The sequence below is a fragment of the Equus przewalskii genome, chromosome 13 (assembly GCF_037783145.1).
Source record: "Equus przewalskii isolate Varuska chromosome 13, EquPr2, whole genome shotgun sequence".
NCBI classification, from domain to species: domain Eukaryota; kingdom Metazoa; phylum Chordata; class Mammalia; order Perissodactyla; family Equidae; genus Equus; species Equus przewalskii.
Window position 1 is genome coordinate 4169448 of NC_091843.1, and position 24640 is coordinate 4194087.

Consider the following 24640-nt stretch of genomic DNA (forward strand, 5'->3'; position numbering starts at 1 on the left):
AAGAAGGGATCACTGTGCAAGCCAGGGAGAGGTGGGGGCTTGGGGCGGGTCTGGAAACTAAAGCAGTTCTACAGCTCCAATGGCATACCTGGTAGTGTGCCAGCTTCTGGGACTCAGAAATGAGCAAGGCGCAGCAAACCTTACACTGGGTATTGGTGAAGAGACACTGGTTCTTCTGGATCATGTGCTCCACTACAGAGAGGAAAATAAAAAAATCTCTGAGTTAGAACCTGCCTCAAGAGCACCGTCTTTGAACCCTGCCTCAAACGCAGGCACTGAGTAATGGAATGCCATACTATTATATCTCAGCAAACTTCAGTCACTCCTTCCCTATTGCTTTTGTGACTCGTATCATGTTCTCACACAACCTATACTATTCCTTCATATTTTTTTTTAAGATTTTATTTTTCCTTTTTCTCCCCAAAGCCCCCCAGTACAGAATCGTATATTTTAGTTGTGGATCCTTCTAGTTGTGGCCTGTGGGACGCCGCCTCAGCATGGCTTGATGAACAATACCATGTCTGTGCCCAGGATCCAAACCGGTGAAACCTTGGGCTGCTGAAGCAGAGTGTGCGAACTTAACCACTAGGCCACAGGGCCGGCTCTCTTCCTTCATAATTTTCTGTAAGCCCACTTTCTTTCCCAAGTAAACTTAAAGAAGTTTCTTAAGATATAATTGACATAACATTATATTTGTTTCAGATGTAAAATATAATGATTCGATATTTGTATATATTGCAAAATGATGACTACAATAAGTTTAGTTAACATTCGTCATCAAACATAGTTACAAGTTTCTTTCTGATAGGAAGTTTTCAGATCTACTCTCTTAGCAACTTTCAAATATACAATACAGCATTATTAGATATAGCCACTATGCTGTACAAGTAAACTCTTTTAAAAAGGAATCTTTAGATCATAAACTCAAGTAGATACCAATAAAAATAAATAAAACAGGGGCCAGCCCGGTGGTACAGCAATTAAGTTCACATGTTCTGCTTTGGTGGCCCGGGGTTCACTGGTTCGGATCGCAGGTGCGGACCTACACACTGCTTGTCAAGCCATGCTGTGGTAGGTGTCCCACATATAAAGTAGAGGAAGATGGGCACAGATGTTAGCTCAGGCCCAGTCTTCCTCAGCAAAAAAGGAGGACTGGCCATAGATGTTAGCTCAGGGCAAATCTTTCTCAAAAAATAAAATAAAATAAAAATTAAAAAATCTTTAAAAAAATTAAATAAATAAAAAATAAATACAATAAAAGTGAAACAATTCTAGCCAGATACTGGTGCCAGAGGCTTTGAGCTTTCCCCCAAAAGAACAATAAGAGAACAGCAACTGTGAAGACAGGCATTAAGACATGGTAGCACCCAAATGAGACTTCTTCCCAGATAGAATCAGAAGACTTGAAAAATTTGAAAAGGGAATAATTTTCTCACTGTTCTTTTTTTTTCAATTGTAATAATACATTCTGTATCTTTTTATTATTGATGGAACATTTTCTGTGGAATTAAAAATAAAGAAATGTTCAAATTTACTCCACTAAAAGATCAATAGCATTTTCTCATTATTTAAATTTACATTGTTGGGGCCAGCCCCACAGCTGAGTGCTTAAGTTTGTGTGCTCCGCTTCGCCAGCCCAGGATTCACCAGTTTGGATCCCGGGTGTGGACCTAGCACTGCCCATCAAGCCATGCTGTGGTGGCATCCCACATAGAAGAACTAAAATGACCTACAACTAGGATATACAACTACATGCTGGGGCTTTAGGGAGGGAAAAAAAGGAAGATTAGCAACAGATGTTAGCTCCGGGCCAATCTTCCTCACACACACACACAAATTTATATTGCTATAACCATACATACAGAATTGGTTAGAAAATCATATTAAGGTTTAGTTATTAAAAGACTAGAACATTCCTTTTCTATGGAAAGAATGTGAGTTTCTGTTTATTAAAGAAACAACAAAAATTGGTTTTCTTTTGAATTAATTAGAATATTTGAAAAGAAATTTTGGAGGATAAGTATCAGTTAGAAGACGCTGTTGGATGATCTTTTATCCTCAGAAGGAAAGGTAAATTAATCCTATTCTTATACAGTAAACATAAATTATTATTATCTAATACCAGTTAAATATTTGTGGTACAAATCATGGTTAGGAACTTGGGCTCTCATGGTATGCCAACTCAGATTCAAATCCTCCTGCTGTTACTTACTAGCTGTGTGATTTTATGGAAATTACTTAACCTCCATCCCATAGTTTTCCTCTGCATAAAATGGGAGTACTGGTAACATGTATCCCATAGAATGAATTCTCCTTGTGGTTTTCCATATAAAGCACTTAGCATAGTGCCTGGCCTAGGAAATGCTCAATCAGAAAGCTATACATCAAATTCTTTTCTGGGCCCTGTGGTTCTGAGCAAATTAATTATTTTCTATATTGTACCTATTATGATATTTCTTAATCCAGAATTTGATAACTGTTAAAATTTTTCCAGGGCCGGCCTGGTGGCACAGCAGTTAAGTTTGCATGTTCTCCTTCGGCGGCCCAGGGTTCACTGGTTCGGATTCCAGGTGTGGACATGGCACTGCTTGGCAAGCCATGCTGTGGCAGGCGTCCCACATATACAGTAGAGGAAGATGGGCATGGATGTTAGCTCAAGGCCAGTCTTCCTCAGCAAAAAGAGGAGGACTGGCAGCAGATGTTAACTCAGGGCTAATCCTTCTCCTCAAAAAAAATTTTTTTCTCACTGCTCTTGATCTGACTTTGAAACATCTGAAATCACCTAACACGAGTTCCACACTGTAGGAAACCATAGTATCAACCTGTTCTTAATTGTTGGGCCTGGAGAACAAAGCCTTACCTTTGGGGAGGGAGTAAATCTTACCCAAGGCATGAGTTCTATCATGACATTGATAACCTAAGGCAGAGTCCAGAAAACTGTGAAGGACAGAAAGCCCATGTATTTTATCTTCTACTCTGGACCAAAAAGTGGTCAAGATGCCTTGGAGGGAGGTTCCTTTTTTTTTGGAGAGAAGGTCAGTGTGGCTAGAGCACGGTAAATGAGAGAAAAATGGTAGGAAATAAAGTTGAAGAATAGCATGAGGTCTACTAGATCACGCCGAATGAATATAAGGCTTCATAAGTCATGATATGAATTACAGATTTTATTCTAAGTGCAATGAGAGGCAACAAGGCATGCCTTATGTTTTGAAAAGATTACTCTGATTACTGTGTCAGCAGACTGTATGGGGACAGGAATGGAAGCAGAGAGAACAAGGAGGAGGCTGGTGCAATGGATACCATACCAACAGAGCCTGGATGAGAATGCATGGCAGTGGAGACCTGAGAGGGCCCTAGTTAGCTACATATTCCTGGTCAACTCTGAGGCTCTCTGCACACACGCAGAGAAGAAACACAAAAGGGCCTGACAGAAAGTAAAAGCCAGTGCAGAATTTAAAAAGGCCTTGAATGTGCTTCCCTACCAACACACAGATCCAACAGCAGAAGACCGAGACCTTACTGGTGCCAGGTGTTTGAGAACAAGCTCTACTGAATCACTGCCTGACCACTAAGCAACAGAGACAGAAATTATAAAAAAAGAACCAAAATTGAGAATATTTGCTCTTAAAGTCTTCAGCTACCAAGTAAGCAGTTTTCTTCCAAACTTTGAGGGAGCCCAAACTATTCCATGCATGAAACCACATGGAGAGGCCCTGAGACTATCTGAAAAGAGAGGAATGCCTGCCCAGCCCCTACAAGTTCCATCCCACTGCTGTTTCAGCTCTAGCCACCATCTGACCGCAACTGCGTAAGAAACCCACAGACAGAACTGGTCAGCCAAGCCTTTCCTGAATTCCTGACCCACAAAAGCCAGGAGAGGTTCACAAGGTTGGAGGAACTAAGGTTCACGAAGGGAAAAAGAACTTAAATGAATTCAGAATTCTGAGAAGGTGGCCTGAATGTGCATCCCTGTTGCCCTGATATCCACATACAACTCTAATCCAACTACCTCTCCAGAGTGGGACAGGTTTGACATAGGAAATTAGGTGCTTAGAAAATCATTGGAAAGGCTGAAGGTAGTCAGTTGGGCCTCCAAAAACATCTCTAGGAACAATGTACAACTGTTCCAACAGGCAATAGAAGCCTCCATCACAGCCTTGCTAGAAGTAAGAAGCTCCCACTGTCATTAAACCTACCTCTCAACCTATGAAGCTGGAGCACGGATGCTAGAATGCTGATGTAGGAAGACCTCACAGTTCCATGACCTTTTTTGACAGCAACAACAGCCAATAGGCATGGGAATATGGTCTTCACTGCATTTCTGCCCTCCAAATCTTATGAGAAGGCATCTGATTGGCAGGATTTAATTTGTATCCATATTGTGGCCAACCAGAAGATGTATTAGGCTGAAGATGAGGGATCTAGATTATGAAGTACAGGGCTGATTTTCACAGAGTCAATGAAGTAGAACAGAGAGCACTAGTGTGGCAAAATAAGATAATTCATAAACTTAAGAAATTCAGGGGAAGCAGTATTTAGGAGACAAAATGATCATCAAACTTCAATCCAAGTTACAACTGTCTTTGGGTGACTTAAGGTGCTTTAAGTTGCCTTAGGGCCAGAATGGCTGGTCATTGCATCACTAAGCTACCTCCCATATTCCAACTAATGGTGAACATTGCTGCTCTACAGTGATTTGCTATTCCTTGGGCCTAGACGTGGCCTTAGCCGCTTCAACTCAGCTCTACAGAAATTCCTCAATTGACTGGAGTCAGTCCTTAGAGAGAGATGCAACTTACTTACTACCCCGCTTATTATAGTGTATTAGGAGCTAGTGGGTTTCTAGATAAAGCTATAGTTAGAAAGCAACAAATAAGAAAAGATCTGAGGAAAAGGAGGCTGGATATAACCTACCTGTGGGTCAGATTGGCTAGGCAGTATGGTATAACAGGCAGGGTGGTCTACAAGAATAAACTGGGCAGTTAGCCCCATTAAGGTCACTTAGTCTTAGTACTTCTGTCTATCTTGTGAATCCATATTGTTGATGGTCTCAAGAAGCTCACATTTTTATCATACTAAAAAGGCATGAAGAAAGCAAATGTAAGGGCATTGATGACGTGGTGCTAAAAAGTTTCCTACTTAAAATATGTATAAAACAGAGTCAAGCTGAAAGCACAATAAAAGCAATGAAAAATTCACTAGAGGAACTCAACAGCTGATTCAAAATGGCAGAAGAAAGAATCAGTGAACTAGACAATAGATGAATAGAAATATTCAATCTGGAGAACAGAGAGAGGGGCAGGCCCCATGGCCAAGTAATTTAAGTTCGTGAGCTCCACTTCGGTGGTCCAGGGTTTTGCCGGTTCAGATCCTGGGCGCAGATGTGGCACTGCTCATCAAGCCATGCCAAGGCAGTGTCCCACATAGCACAACCAGAGGCACTCACAACTAGAAAATACAAGTAAGTACTGGGGGGCTTTGGGGAGAAGAAGAAGAAGAAAAAAGAAGATTGGCAGCACATGTTAGCTCAGGTGCCAATCTTTTAAAAAAACAAAACAAACAAACAAACAAAAAGAACAGAGAGAAAGAAAATTGAAGAATAATGAACAGAGCCTCAGGGACCTATAGGACACATCAAGCATACCAACCTACGTGTAAGGGGAATCTCAGGAGAGAAGAGAGAGAAAGGAGCAGAAAAAATAATGTCTGAAAACTCCCCATATTTGATCAAAGAAAAACATTAATCTTAGGGCCAGCCCTGTGGTGCAGTGGTTAAGTTTACGCAGTTAGCTTCAGCAGCCTGGGGTTTGCAGGTTTGGATCCTGGGTGTGGACCTACGCACTGCTTGTAAAGCCATGCTTGTGGGCAGGCATCCCACGTGTAAAACAGAGGAAGATGGGCATGGATCTTAGCTCAGGGCCACTCTTCCTCAGCAAAAAGAGCAGGATTGGCGGCAGATATTAGCTCAGGGCTAATCTTCCTCAGAAAACAAACAAACAAACAAACAAAAACATTAATCTACACATCCAAAAATCTGAAGGCCCCCAAAGTAGGATAAATACGATGAGATTTACACCTAGACACATCTATTGAAAGATTAACTATTAAAAGATATAGACAGAAAATCTTGAAAGCAGCTAGAGAAAAATGACTCATCATGTATAGTGGAATAATTCAATTAATGAGTTAACCTCATCTGAAACAACGAAGGCTGGAAGGCAGTGCAATGACATATTCAAAGTAGTGAGAAAGAATAAAACTGTCAACCAAGAACTCTACGTCCAGCAAAACTATCCTTCAAACACTATGCTAAGTGACCAAAGCCAGTCACAAAAGGCCACATATTATACAAGTCCATTTATATGAGATGTCAAGAATAGGCAAATCCATAGAAACAGAAAGGAGATAAGTAGTTGCCAGGGGTGGCTGCTAATGGGTATAGGGTTTCTTTGTGGGGTGATGAAAATGTTCTGAAATTAGACAACGGTGATGGTTGCACAACTTTGTGAAAACACTAAACCCCAACAAATTGTACATTTGAAAAGGATGAACTTTATGGTATATGAATTATGGATCAATAAAGCTGTTATTAAAAAAATAGATATCCTTTAAGAATGAATAAAGACATTTCCAGATAAAGACTGAGAGAATTCATTGCTAGCAGGTCTGCTTTGCAAGAAATACTAAAGGAAACCCTTTAGGGCGAAAGGAGGTGATACTAAACGCTAACCTGAAACCAGAGGAAGAAATAAAGAATACCAGGGGCCTGGCCCTGTGGCCGAGTGGTTAAGTTCAAGCGCTCTGCTTCAGCGGCCCAGGGTTTCACCGGTTCGGATCTTGGGTGTGGACATGGCACCACTCATCAGGTCATGCTGAGCTGGCATGCCACATAGCACAACCAGAGGCACTCACAACTAGAATATACAACTACATACTGGGGGGCTTTGGCGAGAAGAAGAAAAAAAAGAAAATTGGCAACAGATGTTAGCTCAGCTGTCAATCTTCAAAAAAAAAAAAGAAAGAAAGAACACCAGAAATGGTAAATATGTAGGTTAATATACAAGAAGCTATAAGTATTTTTTTTCTAATTTTTTCTCAACTTCTTTAAAAGACATAATATTGTATAAAGCAATAATTATGACACTGTATAATTAGGCTTATAACACATATAGATGTAATCTATAAGACAATAATAGCACAAAGCAGGGGGAGGAAAGGAGCGATATCAGAGGAATGTTTTTATATTTTACAAGATTTAAGTTAGTATTAATTTGAAGTAGACTGTGATGAGGAAGATGTATCTTGTAGTTCCTAGAGTACCACCAAGAAAATAACTTAAAAAAAAAAGTCAACGGAGGAACTAAAATAGTACGCTAAAAAATACTGAAAACAAAAAACGCCAGTAAAGAGGAGGAAGAGAAGAACAGAACAGAAAGGAGATAAATAGCAAAATGGGAAATGCAAATCTAGCCAGATCAGTAATTAGATTAAGTGCAAATAGTTTAAAGAGCCACTCAAAAGTCAGAGAGTGTAAAAAGATAAAAAAGCAAGGGGCCAGCCCTGTGGCTGAGCAGTTAAGTTCGCATGCTCCACTTTGGCCGCCCAGGGTTTTGCAGGTTCAGATCCTGGGCGCAGACATGGCACCGCTCATCGGGCCACGCTGAGGCAGTGTCCCACACGCCACAACTAGAAGAACCCACAGCTGAAAATATACAACTATGTACTGGGGGATTTTGGGGAGAAAAAGGAAGAAAAATCAAAAATAAAATCTTAAGAAAAAAAAAAAGCAAGGTCCATACAATGGAATTCTATTTAGCAATAAAAATGAATAACGTACTAATACATACTACAAATTGGCTGAACTTCAAAAACATGCTGAGTCAGAGAAGTCAAATGCAAGAGACTACACATTGAATGATTCTGTTCATATGAAAATGTCCAGAAAAGGTAAATTTATTTATTTATTTATTGAGGAAAATAAGCCCTGACCTAACATCTACTGCCAATCCACACCTGGGATCGGAACTGGTGAACCCTGGGCCATTAAAGCAGAATGTGCAAACCTAACCACTGCACCACTGGGTCAGCCCCAGAAAAGGTAAATTTATAGAGATAGAAAAGAGATCAGTGGTTGCGTAGGGGAGAAGGTGGGAGTGGGGATTTAATGTAAAAGAGCACAAACTAGAGTGATGGAAATGCTCTAAAATTGGATTGTAGCTACACAACTCTATGCTTTTTTTTTTTTTTGAGGAAGACTGTCACTGAGCTAACATCTGTGCCAATCTTCCTCTATTTTATGTGGGATGCTGCCACAGCGTGGCTTGACCAGTGGCGCTAGGTCTGTGCCCAGGATCTGAACCTGAGAACCCTGGGCTGCCGAAGCAGAGCACGCCAACCTAACCACTACACCACTGCACCAGCCCCACACAATTCTGTACTTTTACTAAAAATCGTTGAATTGTACAGTTACAGTGGGTGAATTTTATGGTATGTAAATTACAACTCAATGAAAGTGCTTAGATAAAAACAAAACAAGGTGAGTAGAACTTGGGTGTTGAGGTATCTGCCTAGACCTTATCTAAATATTGGAGAAGTGGGGAGACTAGGGAAATGAAATGGGTGGCAAGTCACACTGTACATTCACACACACACAAACAGTTCACTTTTATGAGCACAGCTGCTGTGTTCTCTGCTTCAAGGTCCAGGGCATGCCTTCCCTGTCCCCTGAGGACAAAGGTCACTTCCTCTTTGTGCACTCCCAACTCTTAGACACTCCTCTTCAGCACCCCCACTACATCATACTGACACGTCTCAGTGCCTGCTTCCTGGATTAGACTACAAGCCCCTCCAGGGCAAGGACAGCATCCCCCTCATCTCCAGGGCCCAGCCAGTCCCGGGAAGACAGCAGGCATCAGTGGATGTTTGTTAAATTAACGAAAGGAAAATTGTGAGGGGGGAGGTGACTTTGTACCAAACAAGTCTGAAAGTATGAGGGTGACAGAGGGCCCATGTTAATTTAGGAATCAGACTAGACTAGTTTTTAAACTGGAGAAGTTTACACCAAGGTCTAGGTCTGTGAACCACCCAAAATTTAAACATATCTTCCTTGGATGTGGTTAAAAATTCAATTTTATCCCAGGGCAATGACTTCACAAGCAACATATTAAGCTTTTCAAGATGAGTCTGTTCAGCAAACAAACCAACCATTAGAGAAATCTGCCTTCCCTGCAGGTTACCTGACAGGATGAGTGCTGAAGGCCAGACAGTTCGCGCTCTTCTGGGTTAGAGTTAAGCACCCGGCTCTGCTAAGGACTGTGAAGGGGGTCACACAAGCAGGTCAGGCCGGCTCTTTCCATCCTCGTCTTTCCATCTCCATCTTACCCAGTGCCAGGTCAAATGCAGAGCAAGCTGGGAAGCGTCAGCCCGCAAGGGTCCCGCCCCCTGGGGGTAACCTTGTGTATCCTGTTCCCCACAACTTCGGGTGAAGCACGGGATTCAAAGCAGCTGGAGCCAAGGTACACCCCGGCCAGTGTCTCAGGCTCCTGCCCCCATCTCAGAAAAGGGACCCAGCTACTAGAGACCAGACACCTAGAAACAGGTAAACCAAGGCTCAGTCACCAAGGCCAGGAGGAACATGGGATAAACAGATGGCCTTCTAGAGCATTCGGATGTGTGGGGCGTGAGAAGGGAGGCAAGACACTAGGGGTGGGGGGGACCTGGAGACTGGGGCGATGGAGAAATGGTGAGGGGGCTCCGAGTCTGGCGGTGAGGAATCTGTGGGTCTCCGAGAAGGCATGGATAGGGGTAACCGTCCTCGAGTTTCCGAAGAGCTGCCCTCCGGCGGGTGAGCAAGGCGGGCTGAGCGTGAGAAGGCCCTGGGCCTCTGTGCGAGGGGGCCTGAATCCCGGGGCACGCGTCCTCGATGTCAGGGGACCCGGCCCTGGGCGCCCCGGCCCTGACCCGGCGCACGAGGCAGGGAGTCCTGGGGCGCGTCACGCGTGGGGGCGGGCCGGGCGCCAGGGGGTGTGACCCGAAGCCCGGGGGCTGGTCCGCGTTCCCGCCGGCGCTTCCGCCACTCCCGGCGACACAGGCAGGCGGGCGCCAGGCTTCCTATCTCTGAGTCCCCCGGACTCACCTTCCTCCCTCCCCACTGGTTGGGCCCCGGACACTGCTTCCCACAGGCGGCGCGCCTTCTCACGGTCGAAGCGCAGCCCGTCCGGTTCCCGGCCCTCCCGCTCCTCCGAGCTGTTGTATAGCCGGGCCCCTCCGCTGTCCGCGGCCTCCGCGGCGCCCAACGCGGGGTACTCCATCTTCCCCGCAAGTCCTAACCGGCCGATAGCCACGCTTGAGCCTTAGTCTCGCGAGATGTGACTGGGCGAAGGCCTTAGCCCGGCCAACAAATCTCGCGAGGTTTTGGGGCCGCAGACCGCGTTGCGGCGCCGGCTCTGCCGCTTCGCTTACCACGCCGCTGTGGGGGACCTCGCTGCGTGTGACGTGCGTCCACAGCCGACTCTTCCCTCCAGGACCAGCTCGTGCGGTCCTTGGCTCAGGGTTTTCAGTTTGGTGGAGGAGAGTATAAGAAAGAAGCCAACAGATAGTAATCAGTACTAAGGAGAAGATAAAACAGGAATACACGTTATATGAAGGATGTGCAAGGACTGTTAGGATGGTCAGAGAAAGCCTCTGAAGGAATGACATTTGACCTGAGACCTGATTGATGAGAAGGGGATGACTCTGCAAAGAGCTGGGGAAGAATGTTCCAGGCACAGGAAACAGCAGGTGTAAAGACCCTGAGGCAGGAGTGAGCTTGCTGTGTTGGAGGAACAGAAAAAAGAACAGTATGGCTGGAGCCCGGTAAACATGGGGGAAAGTGGTATCAGAGAAGGCCAAAGAGAGAGAGAGAGAGACAGAGATTTTTCTTGCCTGAGATCATACGGCTCATCAGTGGGATTTACTCATTTGTACTACAAATATTGACCACCAGCTCTGTGTCAGGCCTCATGCCAGGCTCTGGAGCTTCCAATGCAATAGATGACTAATGTTTATGCAATGCTTTACAGTTTATGAAGCACCTGTAACATACATTATAACATTTAATCCCCAGGGTAGTTCTCCTATGAGGGATTCTTTCGTATTTAACAATAAAGAAACAGACGAGGAGGGGCCGGCCCTGTGGCCGAGTGGTTAAGTTCACATGCTCTGCTTCGGTGGCCCGGGGTTTCACGGGTTCGGATCCCGGGCGCGGACATGGCACCACTCAGTGGGTCATGTTGAGGTGGCGTCCCACATAGCACAACCTGAGGCACTCACAACTAGAATATACAACTATGTACTGGGGGGCTTTGGGGAGAAGAAAAAAAAAAGATTGGTAACAGATGTTAGCGCAGTTTCCAATCTTTAAAAAAAAAAACAGACGGGGAGAGGTAAAGGTATTATCAGGGTCACACAGCTGATTAGTGGCAGAGCCCATGCTTGAACACTGGTCCTCAGACTGCAAATCCATGTCTTTTTGCAGATACCAGATGATCATCCTAAAAGCCAATGACTATACATATTTATCTCAAAGAAGATTTCTAGTTACCCATTTTTGTGTAGCACGAGTTATTCAGCTAAAAATCTGAAGGGATAGAGGGCATTTTTGTTAAAATCCCAGAACTCACAAGGATATTTTTTAACACAATGGAGCAAATCTTGGGAGTGGAGTATGTACTGAAGATGTTGTGCGTATTGTTGGAAAGCAGTCTCCCTCCCCCTACTCTCAATCCAATTAGATGCTCAAAATAATTTTCATTTATTCTCCAAAGAATGCAGTACTGTTTGTCCCCTGTGCCACTGAGGCAGAGTCCTGAGCTACAGCGCTGAATGTCTGAACAGCCCTCATTGTCACTAGTTTTCTGCTTTGTCTTCATGTAAGTGCTTCCAATAATAGCCCAGGCTTGGACTCCTTGCTGAGACCTGACAGTATAGGTGATGCCTTGTATTTGTGGGACTGGCTTTTTATTTCTTCCCTGTGGAAAATGCGAACCAGTTCCCAACATATTCTACTGTGTATTGTTGCTATGGGAGAAGCACAATCCCAGGGAAATGGATTTGCCAAGGAACAGGAATTTGCCACAGTTCAGCAAACATTTCAGTTGAATAAACATTGACTGTGTGTGCCCTCAAACCCATGCTACAGAGCTTAGTAAAATATGGTTCCTGCCCTCAGGGAGATTAAACTCTAGAGATGAAAGTATCTACTGTATACATGATATCAGACAGTATGTTACCCACTATTATAGAAGTGACAACTGTTTTGGTTGTACCCAGGATTTAATTTATAGAGGTGACTGAGTGATGACACAGGAGTTCAATGCCTTTGAAAGTTTCATTATGCACAGTTCCCAAGAGAGAGGGGCACGCCACACCATGCAGGGTTGTGTGGGAAAGTACCAGGGTTGGTCAGGAGGCAGAAGGAGTGAGGAGAGAGCATGACCCAGAGACTTTATTGTGTTTTCTGCAGGAAGTAATGGGTGAGGTAAAGTAAGCAGTTTAAGATTGGCTGGTTTGAATAATTTCAGTGGAGCTCTGGGCTATAGAAGTGGTCCCCAGCTGTCTGGTACCTGGCCCTGGGTTCATGTAGGGGAGAGGGAATATTGGCTTGGTGGATGAGTTAGATAAAGGAGGTGGTTGGGGTTTCTAGTTTTGGATTGGTTGGTTTGCATATGAAAGGTATGTTTGAAGGTAAATTGTTTGCTGTCTGTAGGAATTAGCTAACCCTGAGAGGGGCAGTTGCATCCTAGTCTACGAGGTCCCAAGATGTCAAAGCATCATAAAATACAGAAAATAAAAAATGTGATTAGTACAACAACCAAGGCAAGTGTGGATGGGGTGGGACAACAAAGTCACAGTTGAGGGAATCATAATGGTATTTGTGTTACCCCGTATGAGGCTTTCTACTTCTTGGCTCTGCAAATACATCTCTAATTGTTAGAAGCGGCCATATATTAGGTTTTACTAACAGGGTGTGAACAAGTGCTGTTTAACTCAGAACCTGAGATTGATCCAAAACAGCAGGGGTGCTCCTGAGGAAAACTGTGGAAAAGCCACACTCTGGGGGTCACATCTTTGCTGCAATCCTTCTCAGACTGGGTCATTTTATAGTGTCTTCAGGGCTGTAGGGAAGCAGTGTCTTTGGGGACGCCAGGTTTCAATTCAGTGACTTTCCCAGGACAGATTGAGGGTATAGGGGAGTTTACTGATCACAGAGTGGGATTTCCAGAGGATTTTGAGGAGGGGGGGAAGGGGGAAGATTAGACTAGATTCAAGTAGAACTTCCCAACTTTTTCCATATTACTGCCGCTTAGAAAATGAGCGTATCCGTATGACAAATTAGAGCAAACAGGTAAGGCTGGTGCTTCTCATCTCCCCAGTGGTGGTCTTCCTGGGCCACCCCTGGGGCTGGATGGGTGGATGTTCAGAGCCATACGAGGTGCAATGGCTTGCCAAGCTGTCTTAGATCCTGATGATGTCTGAGGCAGGCATGATGGGGATTAACTCCAATAATCTCTGAGAAATAAGCAGGCCCTCAGTTAAAGCTGTGAGGTACTCACCTTGACATCAGCTGCTCCATTCTGCACTCATGACCTATGTGACCTTAGGTAAATTATTTAACAATTTGTGAGTCTGTTTCTTCATCTGTAAAATGAGAAAATGGTACCCACTTCAAATGGTAGTTGTGAAGATGAACTTAATCTCCATAAAATACGTAGCACATTGCCTGGCACATAGTAAACTGTAGTTATTAACCAGTTTGTTCTGAAAGCTATATTTTTCTGATAATTTAATAAATTGTTGTTAGATTCCAGTCTCTATCTTGGTGGAGACTGTCTCAGCTAAATCTCATTTTTTCTCCACAATTTCTAGAACCAATCTCTTTTTTTTTTTTTTTCTGCTTTATCTCCCCAGATGCCCCCTGGTACATAGTTGTATATCTTAGTTGCAGGTCCTGCTGGTTGTGGCATGTGGGATGCCACCTCAATGTGGCCTGATGAGTGGTGCCATGTCTGCACCCAGGATCCGAACCAGCGAAACCCTGGGCTGCCGCAGTGGAGCGTGTGAACTTAACTACTTGGCCATGGGGCTGGCCCCTAGAACCAATTTCAGTTAATAGTCTGTGCATTTGATTATGGATCAGAGCAATTTAGTCTAGTTTAATGTATCCAGGGAAATCTAGAGTGGCCTAAGATGATCCAACGAAACTTTGTCATCTCTACTGAAGGATTGCTAAGGAACAGTACGGATCTTGAACTGGCATAGTAGTCCGAGTCACATCAAATCAATAGGCTTTATTTAGGGGCTACTACATTATGTACCAGTAGTATTCAGGCTGCTATAACAAAATACCATTGGCTGAACTGCTTGAACAACAATTTATTTCTCACAGTTCTGGAGGCTGGGAAGTCCAAGATCAAGGTGCTGGCAAATGTGATGTCTGGTGAAAGCCTGCTTCCTGGTTCATAGACAGTCATCTTCTCCCCCTTTCCTCATATGATGAAGGAGGTCTCTGGGGTCTCTTTTATAAGGGCAGTAATCTCCTTCTTGAGGGCTCTACCCTTGTGGCCTACTTACCTCCCAAAGGCCCTACCTCCTAATACCAAAACATTGGGGGTTAGGGTTTAACGTATGAATTTGGGGGGGACACAAACATTCAGTCTGTTGCAGCCAGGCACTGTACTACACTGCTCCCTTAACTACAGTGCTTCAGTGGCTCCCCAATGCTTGCAGGACAAAGTTAGAATGTCCTCCTGTGGTGTAAGAGACCCTTTGTAGTTTGACTCCTTCCCTGTCCACCCGCTTCTTTTGACACTCTCCCAAGCACCTTGTGCTCCAGTTGTATGAATGGGCTTCGGCACTATGGTTTGTTTCCTGACTGGGGCATCATTTCACACCTCTTTACCCTTGCCTATACCTTTCCCACTGTTTTGAGTGCCCTTCTACCGTCTTGTCTTGCTCATTTGACACACTTCTCCAAGTTTCAGCCACAGTATTGTCTACTATGCAGAAAAGAGTTAATATGGCAGGCCTGACACTGCTATCCTTTGAAAGGGCTGCTTTCAAGCTTGGCCTTTGGCTGGCATCTGCGAATTTGGATTTCAGGAGATTTCCTAAATTCTCTAACATGTAAGGGGGGCTCACTGAGCCAAAATCGTGCAAACAATATGGTTTATGCTAAATACCTGCTTTCCTTTTGGGAGTCTGAAACTTTGGTACATGAGTGCCTACATGACTGACCCCTGCGAAAGACCCTGGATTTCTAGGTTCAGGCAAGCTTCTCTGGTAGACCACACTTCACAAGTGTTGTCATAATTCCATGTAGGAGAACTTAAGTGTGTCCTTTGTAACTCCACTGGGAAGGGACTCTTGGAAGCTTGTGCCTGGTTTCCTTTGGACTTTGCCCCATGCGCCCTTTCCCTTTGCTGATTTTGCTCTGTATCCTTTGGCTGTAATATATCATGGCTGTTGAGTGCACTATATGCTGAGTCCTGTGAGTCCGTCTAGAGAATCACCAAACCTTGGGGTGATCTTGGGGACCCCTGACACACCTACTAGATAAAATTCTACTTAATTCCTTCTTCTAGGAAGAGGGAACAACTCATTTCTCCATGCTCCTATGCCTGTCTATTTCCTTTTTCCTTATTTAAAAAATATTTTAGGGGCCGGCCTGGTGGCGCAGCAGTTAAGTTCACACATTCCACTTCGGTGGCCCGGGGTTCGCTGGTTCGGATCCCGGGTGCGGACATGGTACTGCTTGGCAAGCCAAGCTGTGGTGGGTGTCCCACATATAAAGTAGAGGAAGATGGGCATGGATGTTAGCTCAGGGCCAGTCTTCCTCAGTGAAAAGAGGAGGATTGGCAGCAGTTAGCTCAGGGCTAATCTTCCCCCCCCAAAAAATTTTTTTTAATTACCATATTCAATACATGTGGACTATTACATATAAATTATAAAGAAGAATAATATAATGAATACCTGTGAACTCATCATCCAAACTAAGCTAGAACGTTACCAATCACCCCACCTCTTCCTAACCATTATTCTGAATTTTGTGTTTATAATTTCCTTGCTTTAAAAAATTATATATATGCTTTAACAATATAGTGTTTAATTTTGCTTGCATTTGAGCTTCATAAACATGGCATCGTACTGTTTGTATTTTTTCTGTGGCTTCCCTTTTCACTTGACATTAAGTTTCTAATATCCATGTTATTTTAAGTCACTACAGTTCATTGATGTTCACTGTGAGATAATATTCTATTGTGTGAATATACCATAATTTATTTATCTTTTCTACTGTTGATGGACATTTGAGATGTTTCCAGTTTTTTCTATTTTGAATAGGGCTACCATTAACATTCCTATGCTTATCTCCTGGTACACTTGGGAAGAAGTTTCTGTAGTATACACATAGGAATTGAATTGCCGGGTGATAGAGTATGTGTGTTATACTTTACAAGCTAATGCCAAATTGCTTTCCAAAGTGGTTGTATCAATTTATATGCTCACCAGCAAAGTATAAAAATTCCCATTGAGGGGCCAGCCCCGTGGCCTAGTGGTTAAGTTCAGTGTGCTCTGCTTTGTGGCCCGGTTCAGTTCCGAGGTGCAGACCTATACCACTTGTCGGCAGCCATGCTATGGCAGCGACCCACATACAAAATAGAGAAAGATTGGCACGGATATTAGCTCAGGGCGAATCCTCCTCCACAAAACAAAACAAAGCAAAAGTCCCCGTTGAGTTTCATTTTCTCCAGCACTTGGTACTGTCAGATTTCTTTATCTTTTGTCAATCCAGTGGGCATAAATGGTATTAGATGTATGTTAGACCTTTTCATTCTATCCTTTATCTCTCTCTCCTTTTTAAATTCATCAAACATTTATTAAGCATCCTCCATGAACTAGATATTTTGTTAGGTACTAGGGAATTTAATGTCTCCTTTTTTTCCCCTGTTTTATTGAAGTATAACTTACATAAAGTGTACAAATACAAATCTTGAATGAATTTTTTGTGTGTGTGCGTGAGGAAGATTGGCCCTGAGCTAATATCTGTTGCCAATCTTCCTCTTTTTGCTTGAGGAAGATTGTCACTGAGCTAACATCTGTGCCAATCTTCCTCTATTTTGTATGTGGGACACCACCACAGCATGGCTTGATGAGCAGTGTGTGGGTTTGCACCCAGGACCCAAACCTGTGAACCCTGGGCTGCTGTAGTGGAGTGCATGAACTTAACCACTATGCCACTGGACTGGCCTGCCTTGAATGAATTTTTAATTTTAATTTTTAATTTTTCCTTTTTCTTCCAAAGCTCCCTGGTACATAGTTGTGTATTTTTAGTTGTGGGTCCTTCTAGTTGTGGCATGTGGGATGTCACCTCAGCATGGCCTGATGAGCGGTGTCGTGTCCGTGCCCAGGATTCGAGCTGGTGAAACCCTGGGCCACCGAAGCAGAGTGTGTGAACTTAACCACTCAGCCACGGGGCCAGCCCCTTGAATGAATTTTTATATATAAATATACCTGTATAGAGCATTTCCAGAGTCCCAGAATGCTTACTGTGCCTCTTCTCACCCGAAAGAAATCATTATCCTGAACTCTATAGCTATAGATTAATTTTGCCTGATCTTGAACTTTGTGTAAATCAGTTGGCTAATTTCCAAATCTTTGGGGCTTTTCTAGATTTCTTTTTGTTGTTAATTTCTAATTTAATCCATTGTGATCAAAGAACATACTCTGTAAAACTTTACTCTTTTGAAATCTCTTGAGATTTGTTTTATGGCCCAATATGTGGTCTATTTGGTGAAAGCTCCATTTGTGTTTGAAAAGAATGTGTATTTTGCACTTGTTGGATATAGTGTTGTATAAATATTCAATTATGTCAATGTGGTTGATAGTGTATTCAGATCTTCTATATCCTTACTGATTTTTACGTAGTTCTGTCAATTACTGAGGGAGGAGTATGTTCAAATCTCCAACTATGATTGTGGATTTGTCTACTTCTCTCTCTCATTTTTTTTAGTGAAGAAGATTGGCACTGAACTAACATCTGTGCCAATCTTCCTGTATTTTGTATATGGGATGCCCCCACAGCATGGTTTGATGAGCAGTGTGTAGGTCCATGCCCGGGATCCAAACCTGTGAACCCTGGGCTGCTGATGTGGAGCACGCAAACTTAACCACTCCACCATTGGGCTGGCCCCCCTACTTTTCTTTTTGGTTCTGTTATTTTCTTGTTTCATGTATTTCATTTCTAAATATATACATAATAGGAAAATCATATTTTTTAGTTAGATAGATACTTTTATCAGTGTGAAATACCCCTCCTTATCCCTAATAATACTTATTATCTTAAAGTCTTTGTCTGATATTAATTTAGCTAAACCAGCTCTCTTCCGTTTGTATTTGCATGGTATATATTTTTCCTTCCTCTTCTTTTGTGTTATTTTTACCTCAATAACCTTATATTTAAAGTGTGTCTTTAGGGGCCAGCCCTGTGGCTGAGTGGTTAAGTTCTCGCGCTCCACTGTAGTAGCCCAGGGTTTTGCTGGCTTGAATCCTGGGCACAGACATGGCACCGCTCGTCAGGCTATGCTGAGGTGGCATCCCATATGCCACAACTAGAAGGACCCACAACTAAGAATATACAACTATGTACCAGGGGGCTTTGGGGAGAAAAAGGAAAAAAAATAAAATCTTTAAAGTGTGTCTTTAATAGCATGTATATTTAGTAATTAAATAGCATAGAGTTGGAATTTTAAAATCCAGTCTGACAGTCTTTTTCTTTTATTTAGAGTGTTTAGTCCATTTCCGTTTAATTTAATTACTTATATAGTATGTTTATTTCTACAATCTGCTCTTCGTTTTCTAGTTGTTCCATCTGTTCTTTGTTCCTTTATTCTTTCTTTTTATCTTCTTGTGAACAATTGGTTTTATTTTTTTGAGGAATATTAGCCCTGAGCTAACATTTGCCACAAATCCTCCTCTTTTTGCTGAGGAAGATTAGCCCTGAGCTAACATCCATATTCATCTTCCTCTACTTTATATGTGGGACACCTGCCACAGCACGGCTTGACAAGTGGTGTGTAGGCCTACACCTGGGATCTGAGCCAGTGAACCCCAGGCTGCCGAAGCGGAACATGTGAACTTAAACACTGTGCTACCGGGCCGGCCCTTGAACAATTATTTTTTATGATTCTATTTTTATCTTTTATTTTTAAACTATTATTTTATTATTATTATTATTTGAGGAACATTAGCCCTGATCTAACTACTGCCAATCCTCCTCTTTTTGCTGAGGAAGACTGGCCCTGAGCTAACATCCATGCCCATCTTCCTCCACTTTATATGTGGGACACCTACCACAGCGTGGCTGTTTTTTTGCCAAGCGGTGCCATGTCTGCACCCGGGATCTGAACCGGTGAACCCCAGGCCACCGAGAAGCGGAACATGTGAACATGTGAACCTCTTCGTTTTCTAGTTGTTCCATCTGTTCTTTGTTCCTTTATTCTTTCTTTTTATCTTCTTGTGAACAATTGGTTTTATTTTTTTGAGGAATATTAGCCCTGAGCTAACATTTGCACCACCGGGCTGGCCTCCTAAAGCTTTGATTTTCTTCTTCTTCAACATTGTCTTGGCAATTATATTCTGTATAAATTTAGAATCAACTTGACAATAACCTTAGTCAAGGACTTGTGTATTATTTGTATTTTATTCTTACCATTTGGCATAGTGCCTGACAGAGTCAGCTCAATAAATATTTATTGAGTAAGTGAATAAAGGAACTAAAATGTAATCACTGAAATATAAGCTCTAGGAAGCTACGGGAATTTTGACTCTATTTCCTTGATGTGTCCCAAGTGTCTAAAACAATACCTGGCCCAAATAGGCGCTCAATAAATACTAGTTGGATAAGTCAAGATGAATAGACACTGGTTTTTGCCTCCAGGCTCCTACTTATCTTTCAGCTTTAAGTTTAAATATAATTCCTCAAGGAAGCCTTCCCTAATAGCTTCTGGCAAAGTTCTCTGGTTATATTCCATAGTTTCCCATACTTCACCTTCATAGCATTCAACAGGCTTGTAATTATTTATTTTTTATTCCCCACTAGCCTGATAGGGCCTGGATCTGTCTTGTTTACTATATACTTAGTACCTTGTATTAGGGCACATAATTTTCCCTCAATTATTAATGATTGACTCATGGAAGAAGCAACCAAATATCTTAGGATGGAGAATCAGAGAAGTTCTGTAAGAGGAGGAGATGTTGATTCTGAGCTTTGGAGGATGATTAAGAATTCTCTATATGGAGAAGGAGAGAAAGTTAATTGTAGACAATGGGAAAACTGTGTGTAACAGATGGTAAGGTGTCAGGATGTGTAACAATAGGGAATGGCAGCTGGAGCCTAGTATGAGGAGTGGTAGGAGCTCACCCTGCAAAGTTAGACTGAGCATGCTTTAAGAGAGCTGTGCTTATTCTGTGGGCAGTGGCGAGCTATTAAAGATTTTTATGCAGAAAAATAATAGGATCGATTAGTCTTTTAAAAAATGACTCTAGTGGTAATGCATAAACTATTGCAGTAATCCAGGTGTGACATGATAGGGGCCTGAGCCAAGGCAGAGACAAAGGAGAGTGTAAATCCCAGTGTCTTTCTGAAGTCAGTAAGGCTCCGTGAGCCACTGAATGTGCCAGGGTGCGGAGATGGTGTTCCAGAAGGCTTTTAGCAAAGCTGAAACTCTGTGCCTATTAGAGAATGAGTCCTCATTCCCTCCTTCCCCCGCCCCTGGCAACCACCATTATACTTTCTGTTTCTGTGATTTCCACTACTTTAAGTACCTCATAAAGGTGGAATCATACAGCATTTGTCTTTTTGTGAGTGGCTTATTTCACTTAGCATAATGTCCTCAAGGTTCATCCAGTTTGAAGCATGTATCAAAAATTCCTTCCTTTTTAAGCCTCAATAATATTCCATTGTGTGTATATACCATATTTTGCTTATCCATTCATCTTTCAGTGGACACTGGGATTGCTTCCATGTTTTAGCTAATGTGAATAATGCTGCTATGGACATGTGCCTACCTCTTTGAGACTTTGCTTTCAGTTCTTTTGAGCGTATATCAAGAGATGGAATTGCTGGGTCATATGGTAATTCTTTTTTTTTTTTTTTTTCTGTTGAGGAAGATTGTCCCTGAGCTAACATCCACACCAATTTTCCTCTATTTTTTTTGTACGTGGGCTACTGCCACAGTGTGGCTTGATGAGTGGTGTGTAGGTCCATGCCCAGGATCCAAACCTGCAAATCCCGGGCCGCTGAAGTGGAGCACACAAACTTAACCACTATACCACCAGGCTGGCTCCAGTAATTCTATTTTTAATTTTTTGAGGACCCACCATACTGTTTTCCATAGTGGCTGTACCATTTTACATTCCCACCAACAGCGCACAAAGGTTCCAATTTCTCCACATCCTCATCAACACTTGCTATTTTCTGTTTTTTCGATAGTAGCCATCCTAATGGGTGTGAGGTCGTATCTCATTGCAGTTTTGATTTGCATTTCCCTAGGGATTAGTGATGTTGAGCATCTTTTCATATGCTTATTGGCCATTCATATATCTTCCTTGGGGAAATGTCTATTCAAGTCTATATTTGAATAGAGTTGATTGTTTTCTTGTTGTTGAGTTTTGAGAGTTCTGTATATATTCTGGATATTAATCCCTTGTCAGATATATGATTTGCAAATATTTCCTCCTATTGCCTATTGTGTGGGCTGCCTTTTTACTCTGTACATAGAGTCTTTTTTTTTTTTTTTAGGAAGATTAGCCCTGAGCTAACTACTGCCAATCCTCCTCTTTTTGCTGAGGAAGGCTGGCCCTGAGCTAACATCCATGCCCATCTTCCTCTACTTTATACATGGGATGGCTACCACAGCATGGCTTTTGCCAAGCGGTGCCATGTCCGCACCTGGTATCTGAACTGGCAAACCCAGGGCTGCCGAGAAGCGGAACATGCAAACTTAACTGCCGCGCCACCGGGCCGGCCCCAACGTAGGGTCTTTTGATGTACAAAATTTAAAAATTTTCATGAACTCCAATTTGTCTACTTTTTCTTTTGTTACCTGTGCCTTTGGTGTCATATCCAATTATGTCCAATGTCATAAAGCTTTTGTCTTATATTTTCTTCTAAGAGTTTTATTGTTTTAGCTGTTTACATTTGTTGAGGATTTTTACAGCTGTATTTATAAGAGATACTGGTCTGTAGTTTTCTTTTCTTAAGAGATCTTTGTTTGTTTTTGGTATAAACGTTAATACTGGTCCCATAAGATGAGTTGGCATATGTTCCCTCCTCTTCTACTTTTTGGAAGAATTTTTGAAGAATAATTATTAATTCCCTTTTTTTCTTTTTTTTGCATTTGGTAAAATCCAATGATGAAGCCATCTGGGTTGGGTTTTTCTTTGAAGTTTTTTGATTACTGATGCAATCTCTTTACTTTCTATAGATCTACTCAGATTGTCTATTTCTTCTTTGGCCAGTTTTGATAGTTTCTGTCTTTCAAGGAATTTGTCCATTTCATTTAATTTATCAAATTTTTGGCCTACAATTATTCGTAGTATAACTTTATAATCCATCTTATTTCTGTAAAGTCAACAGTAATGTCCCCTCTTTCATTACTGATTCTAGTAATTTGTCATCTCTGTTTTTATCTTAATCAATCAAGCCAAATGCTTGTCAATTGTGTAGCTCTTTTCAAGAACCAGCATTTGGTTTTATTGATTTTCTCTGTTGTTTTTGTACTCTCTCTTTTATTATTTTTTGCCCTATTCTTTATTATTTCCTTCCTTGTGCTTGCTTTAGGTTTAGTGGGCTCTTCGTTTTCCAGGGTGTTAAGGTAGAAGGTTAGGTTATTGGTCTGTGATCTCTCTCCTTTCTTAGTATGGGCATTACAACTATAAATTTCCCTCTAAGCACTTCTTTAGCTGCATTTTATAAGTTTTGGTATGTTGTATCTTGACTTTCATTCATCTTAAAGTATTTTCTGATTTTTCTTTTGATTTCTTCTTTGATCCATTGATTATTTAGGAGTGTGTTGTTTAACTTCCATACATTTGCAAGTTACCCCAATTTTTTCCTGTTGTTGATTTCTAATTTCTTTCTATTGTGGTGGAAAATATACTTTGAATTCCTTCTTTTTTAAAATTATTTCTATCCTTTTAAATGTATTGAGGTTTGTGTTATGGCCTAGCATATGGTCTATCTTGGAGAATGTCCCATTTTCCCTTAAGAAGCCTGTATATTCTTTTGTTATTAGGTAGTGTTTGATAGTTGTCTGTTAGGTCTATAGTTATGTGTTGCTTAATGATGGGGATATGTTCTGAGAAAGGTGTCATTAGGCAATTTCATCATCCTACAAACATCATAGAGTGTACTGAAGGGGAACAAAATTTGCTACCCCTAAATTTGTCTTTTTAATATGAAGATTATTTTAGGTTGATTATTTTTAAGAAAGGAAATACTCAGTTTTTGTTGTTACCTCCCCCTTAACTACCTAAAAGACTTCAGATTAAAAAGCCTGTCTCAGGAAGCGAGCTATCACCTTAGCACAACATGAACTAGGTGGTAGACAGGAAGGAACCTGGAAAAGCCTGTTTGTGGGGCTCCCCTCTGTGTTCTTCTGTTTCTATGTGACCAAACAATCACTTGTTTTCCAAACATTTCCTCCTTTTCACCTACCTGTGAATTGCCTTTCTTCCCTTTGAAGTCCCAGACTCTTCCCCACCCCCAACATATTTTGTCTTTAGCTGAGGATGGTATTTTAGGTGGGAGTTTTGGCCATTTTGGTGAGTTGGTTTTCCTGGGTTTCTCCCATGTATATGTGCTATTAAACTTTTGTTTTCCTCCTGTGAATCTGTCACATGTCAATTTAATTCTTAGACCAGCCAGAATAACCTAGAAGGTTAGAGGAAAATTTCTTCCTCCCCCACGGTATTTACACAAACCTGGATGGTATAGCTTACTACACACCGAGGCTATATGGTGCTAATCGTGAGACCACTGTCGAATATGCGATGCATTGTTGACTGAAATGTCATTATGCAGCACATGACTGTAGTTGCCTTATAGTGTTATTCAAATCTTCTTTTTCCTTGTTGATCATCTGTGTAGTTGTTTTATCCATTATTGAAAGTGGAGTATTGGATTCTCCAAAATGTATTGTTGAGTATTTCTGCTTTCATTTCTGTCAGTTTTTGCTTCATGTATTTTGGTGGTCTGTTATTAGATGCATGTATGTTTATAACTATTGTATCTTCCTCTGTATTGATCTTTTTATCATTATAAAATATCCTTTTGTCTCTAATAACCTTTGTTTTGTTTTTATGTGATATCATTATAGCCTTTCCAGCTTTCTTGTGGTTGCTGTTTGTATAATATATCTTTTACATACTTCCTCTCAATTTCTTTGTATATTTGAATGTAAAGTATGTCTCCTAGAGTTAGTATATAGCTAGATCATGTTTTTTATCTAGTCTTACAATCTCTGACTGTTTATTGGATTATTTAATCCATTCACATTTAATGTTATTATTGATATATTTGCATTTACATCTGCCATTTTACTTT

The 24640-nt window shown here is 41.9% G+C and overlaps 2 protein-coding genes across 23 annotated transcripts in view; one reads left to right on the forward strand and one right to left on the reverse strand.

The window, feature by feature from the left end:
• ZNF346 (zinc finger protein 346) overlaps positions 1-10407 on the reverse strand; it is a 29139-nt gene extending 18732 nt beyond the window's left edge. For 10 of the 21 annotated variants that reach the window (XR_011525444.1, XR_011525442.1, XR_011525443.1 and 7 more), the window contains exons 1-2: positions 10136-10367; positions 89-192 (exon numbers count right to left, since the gene is read on the reverse strand). Coding sequence is in view for 16 of the 21 variants with exons in the window: in XM_070570292.1 (XP_070426393.1) it covers positions 89-192; positions 10136-10310 (279 nt within the window). In the remaining 5 variants the exon portion in view is untranslated. Of the gene's footprint in view, positions 1-88; positions 193-9236; positions 9313-10135 lie in introns of all 21 variants that reach the window. The other 11 variants (XR_011525445.1, XM_070570294.1, XM_070570291.1 and 8 more) reach the window with 5 other exon arrangements.
• Positions 9426-24640, forward strand: part of UIMC1 (ubiquitin interaction motif containing 1) — a 141784-nt gene continuing 126569 nt past the window's right edge. Inside the window, exon 1 of one of the 2 annotated variants that reach the window (XM_070570279.1) lies at positions 9426-9598. The gene's annotated coding sequence lies outside the window, so the exon portion shown is untranslated. The remainder of the gene's footprint in view (positions 9599-24640) is intronic. The other variant, XM_070570278.1, reaches the window with a different exon arrangement.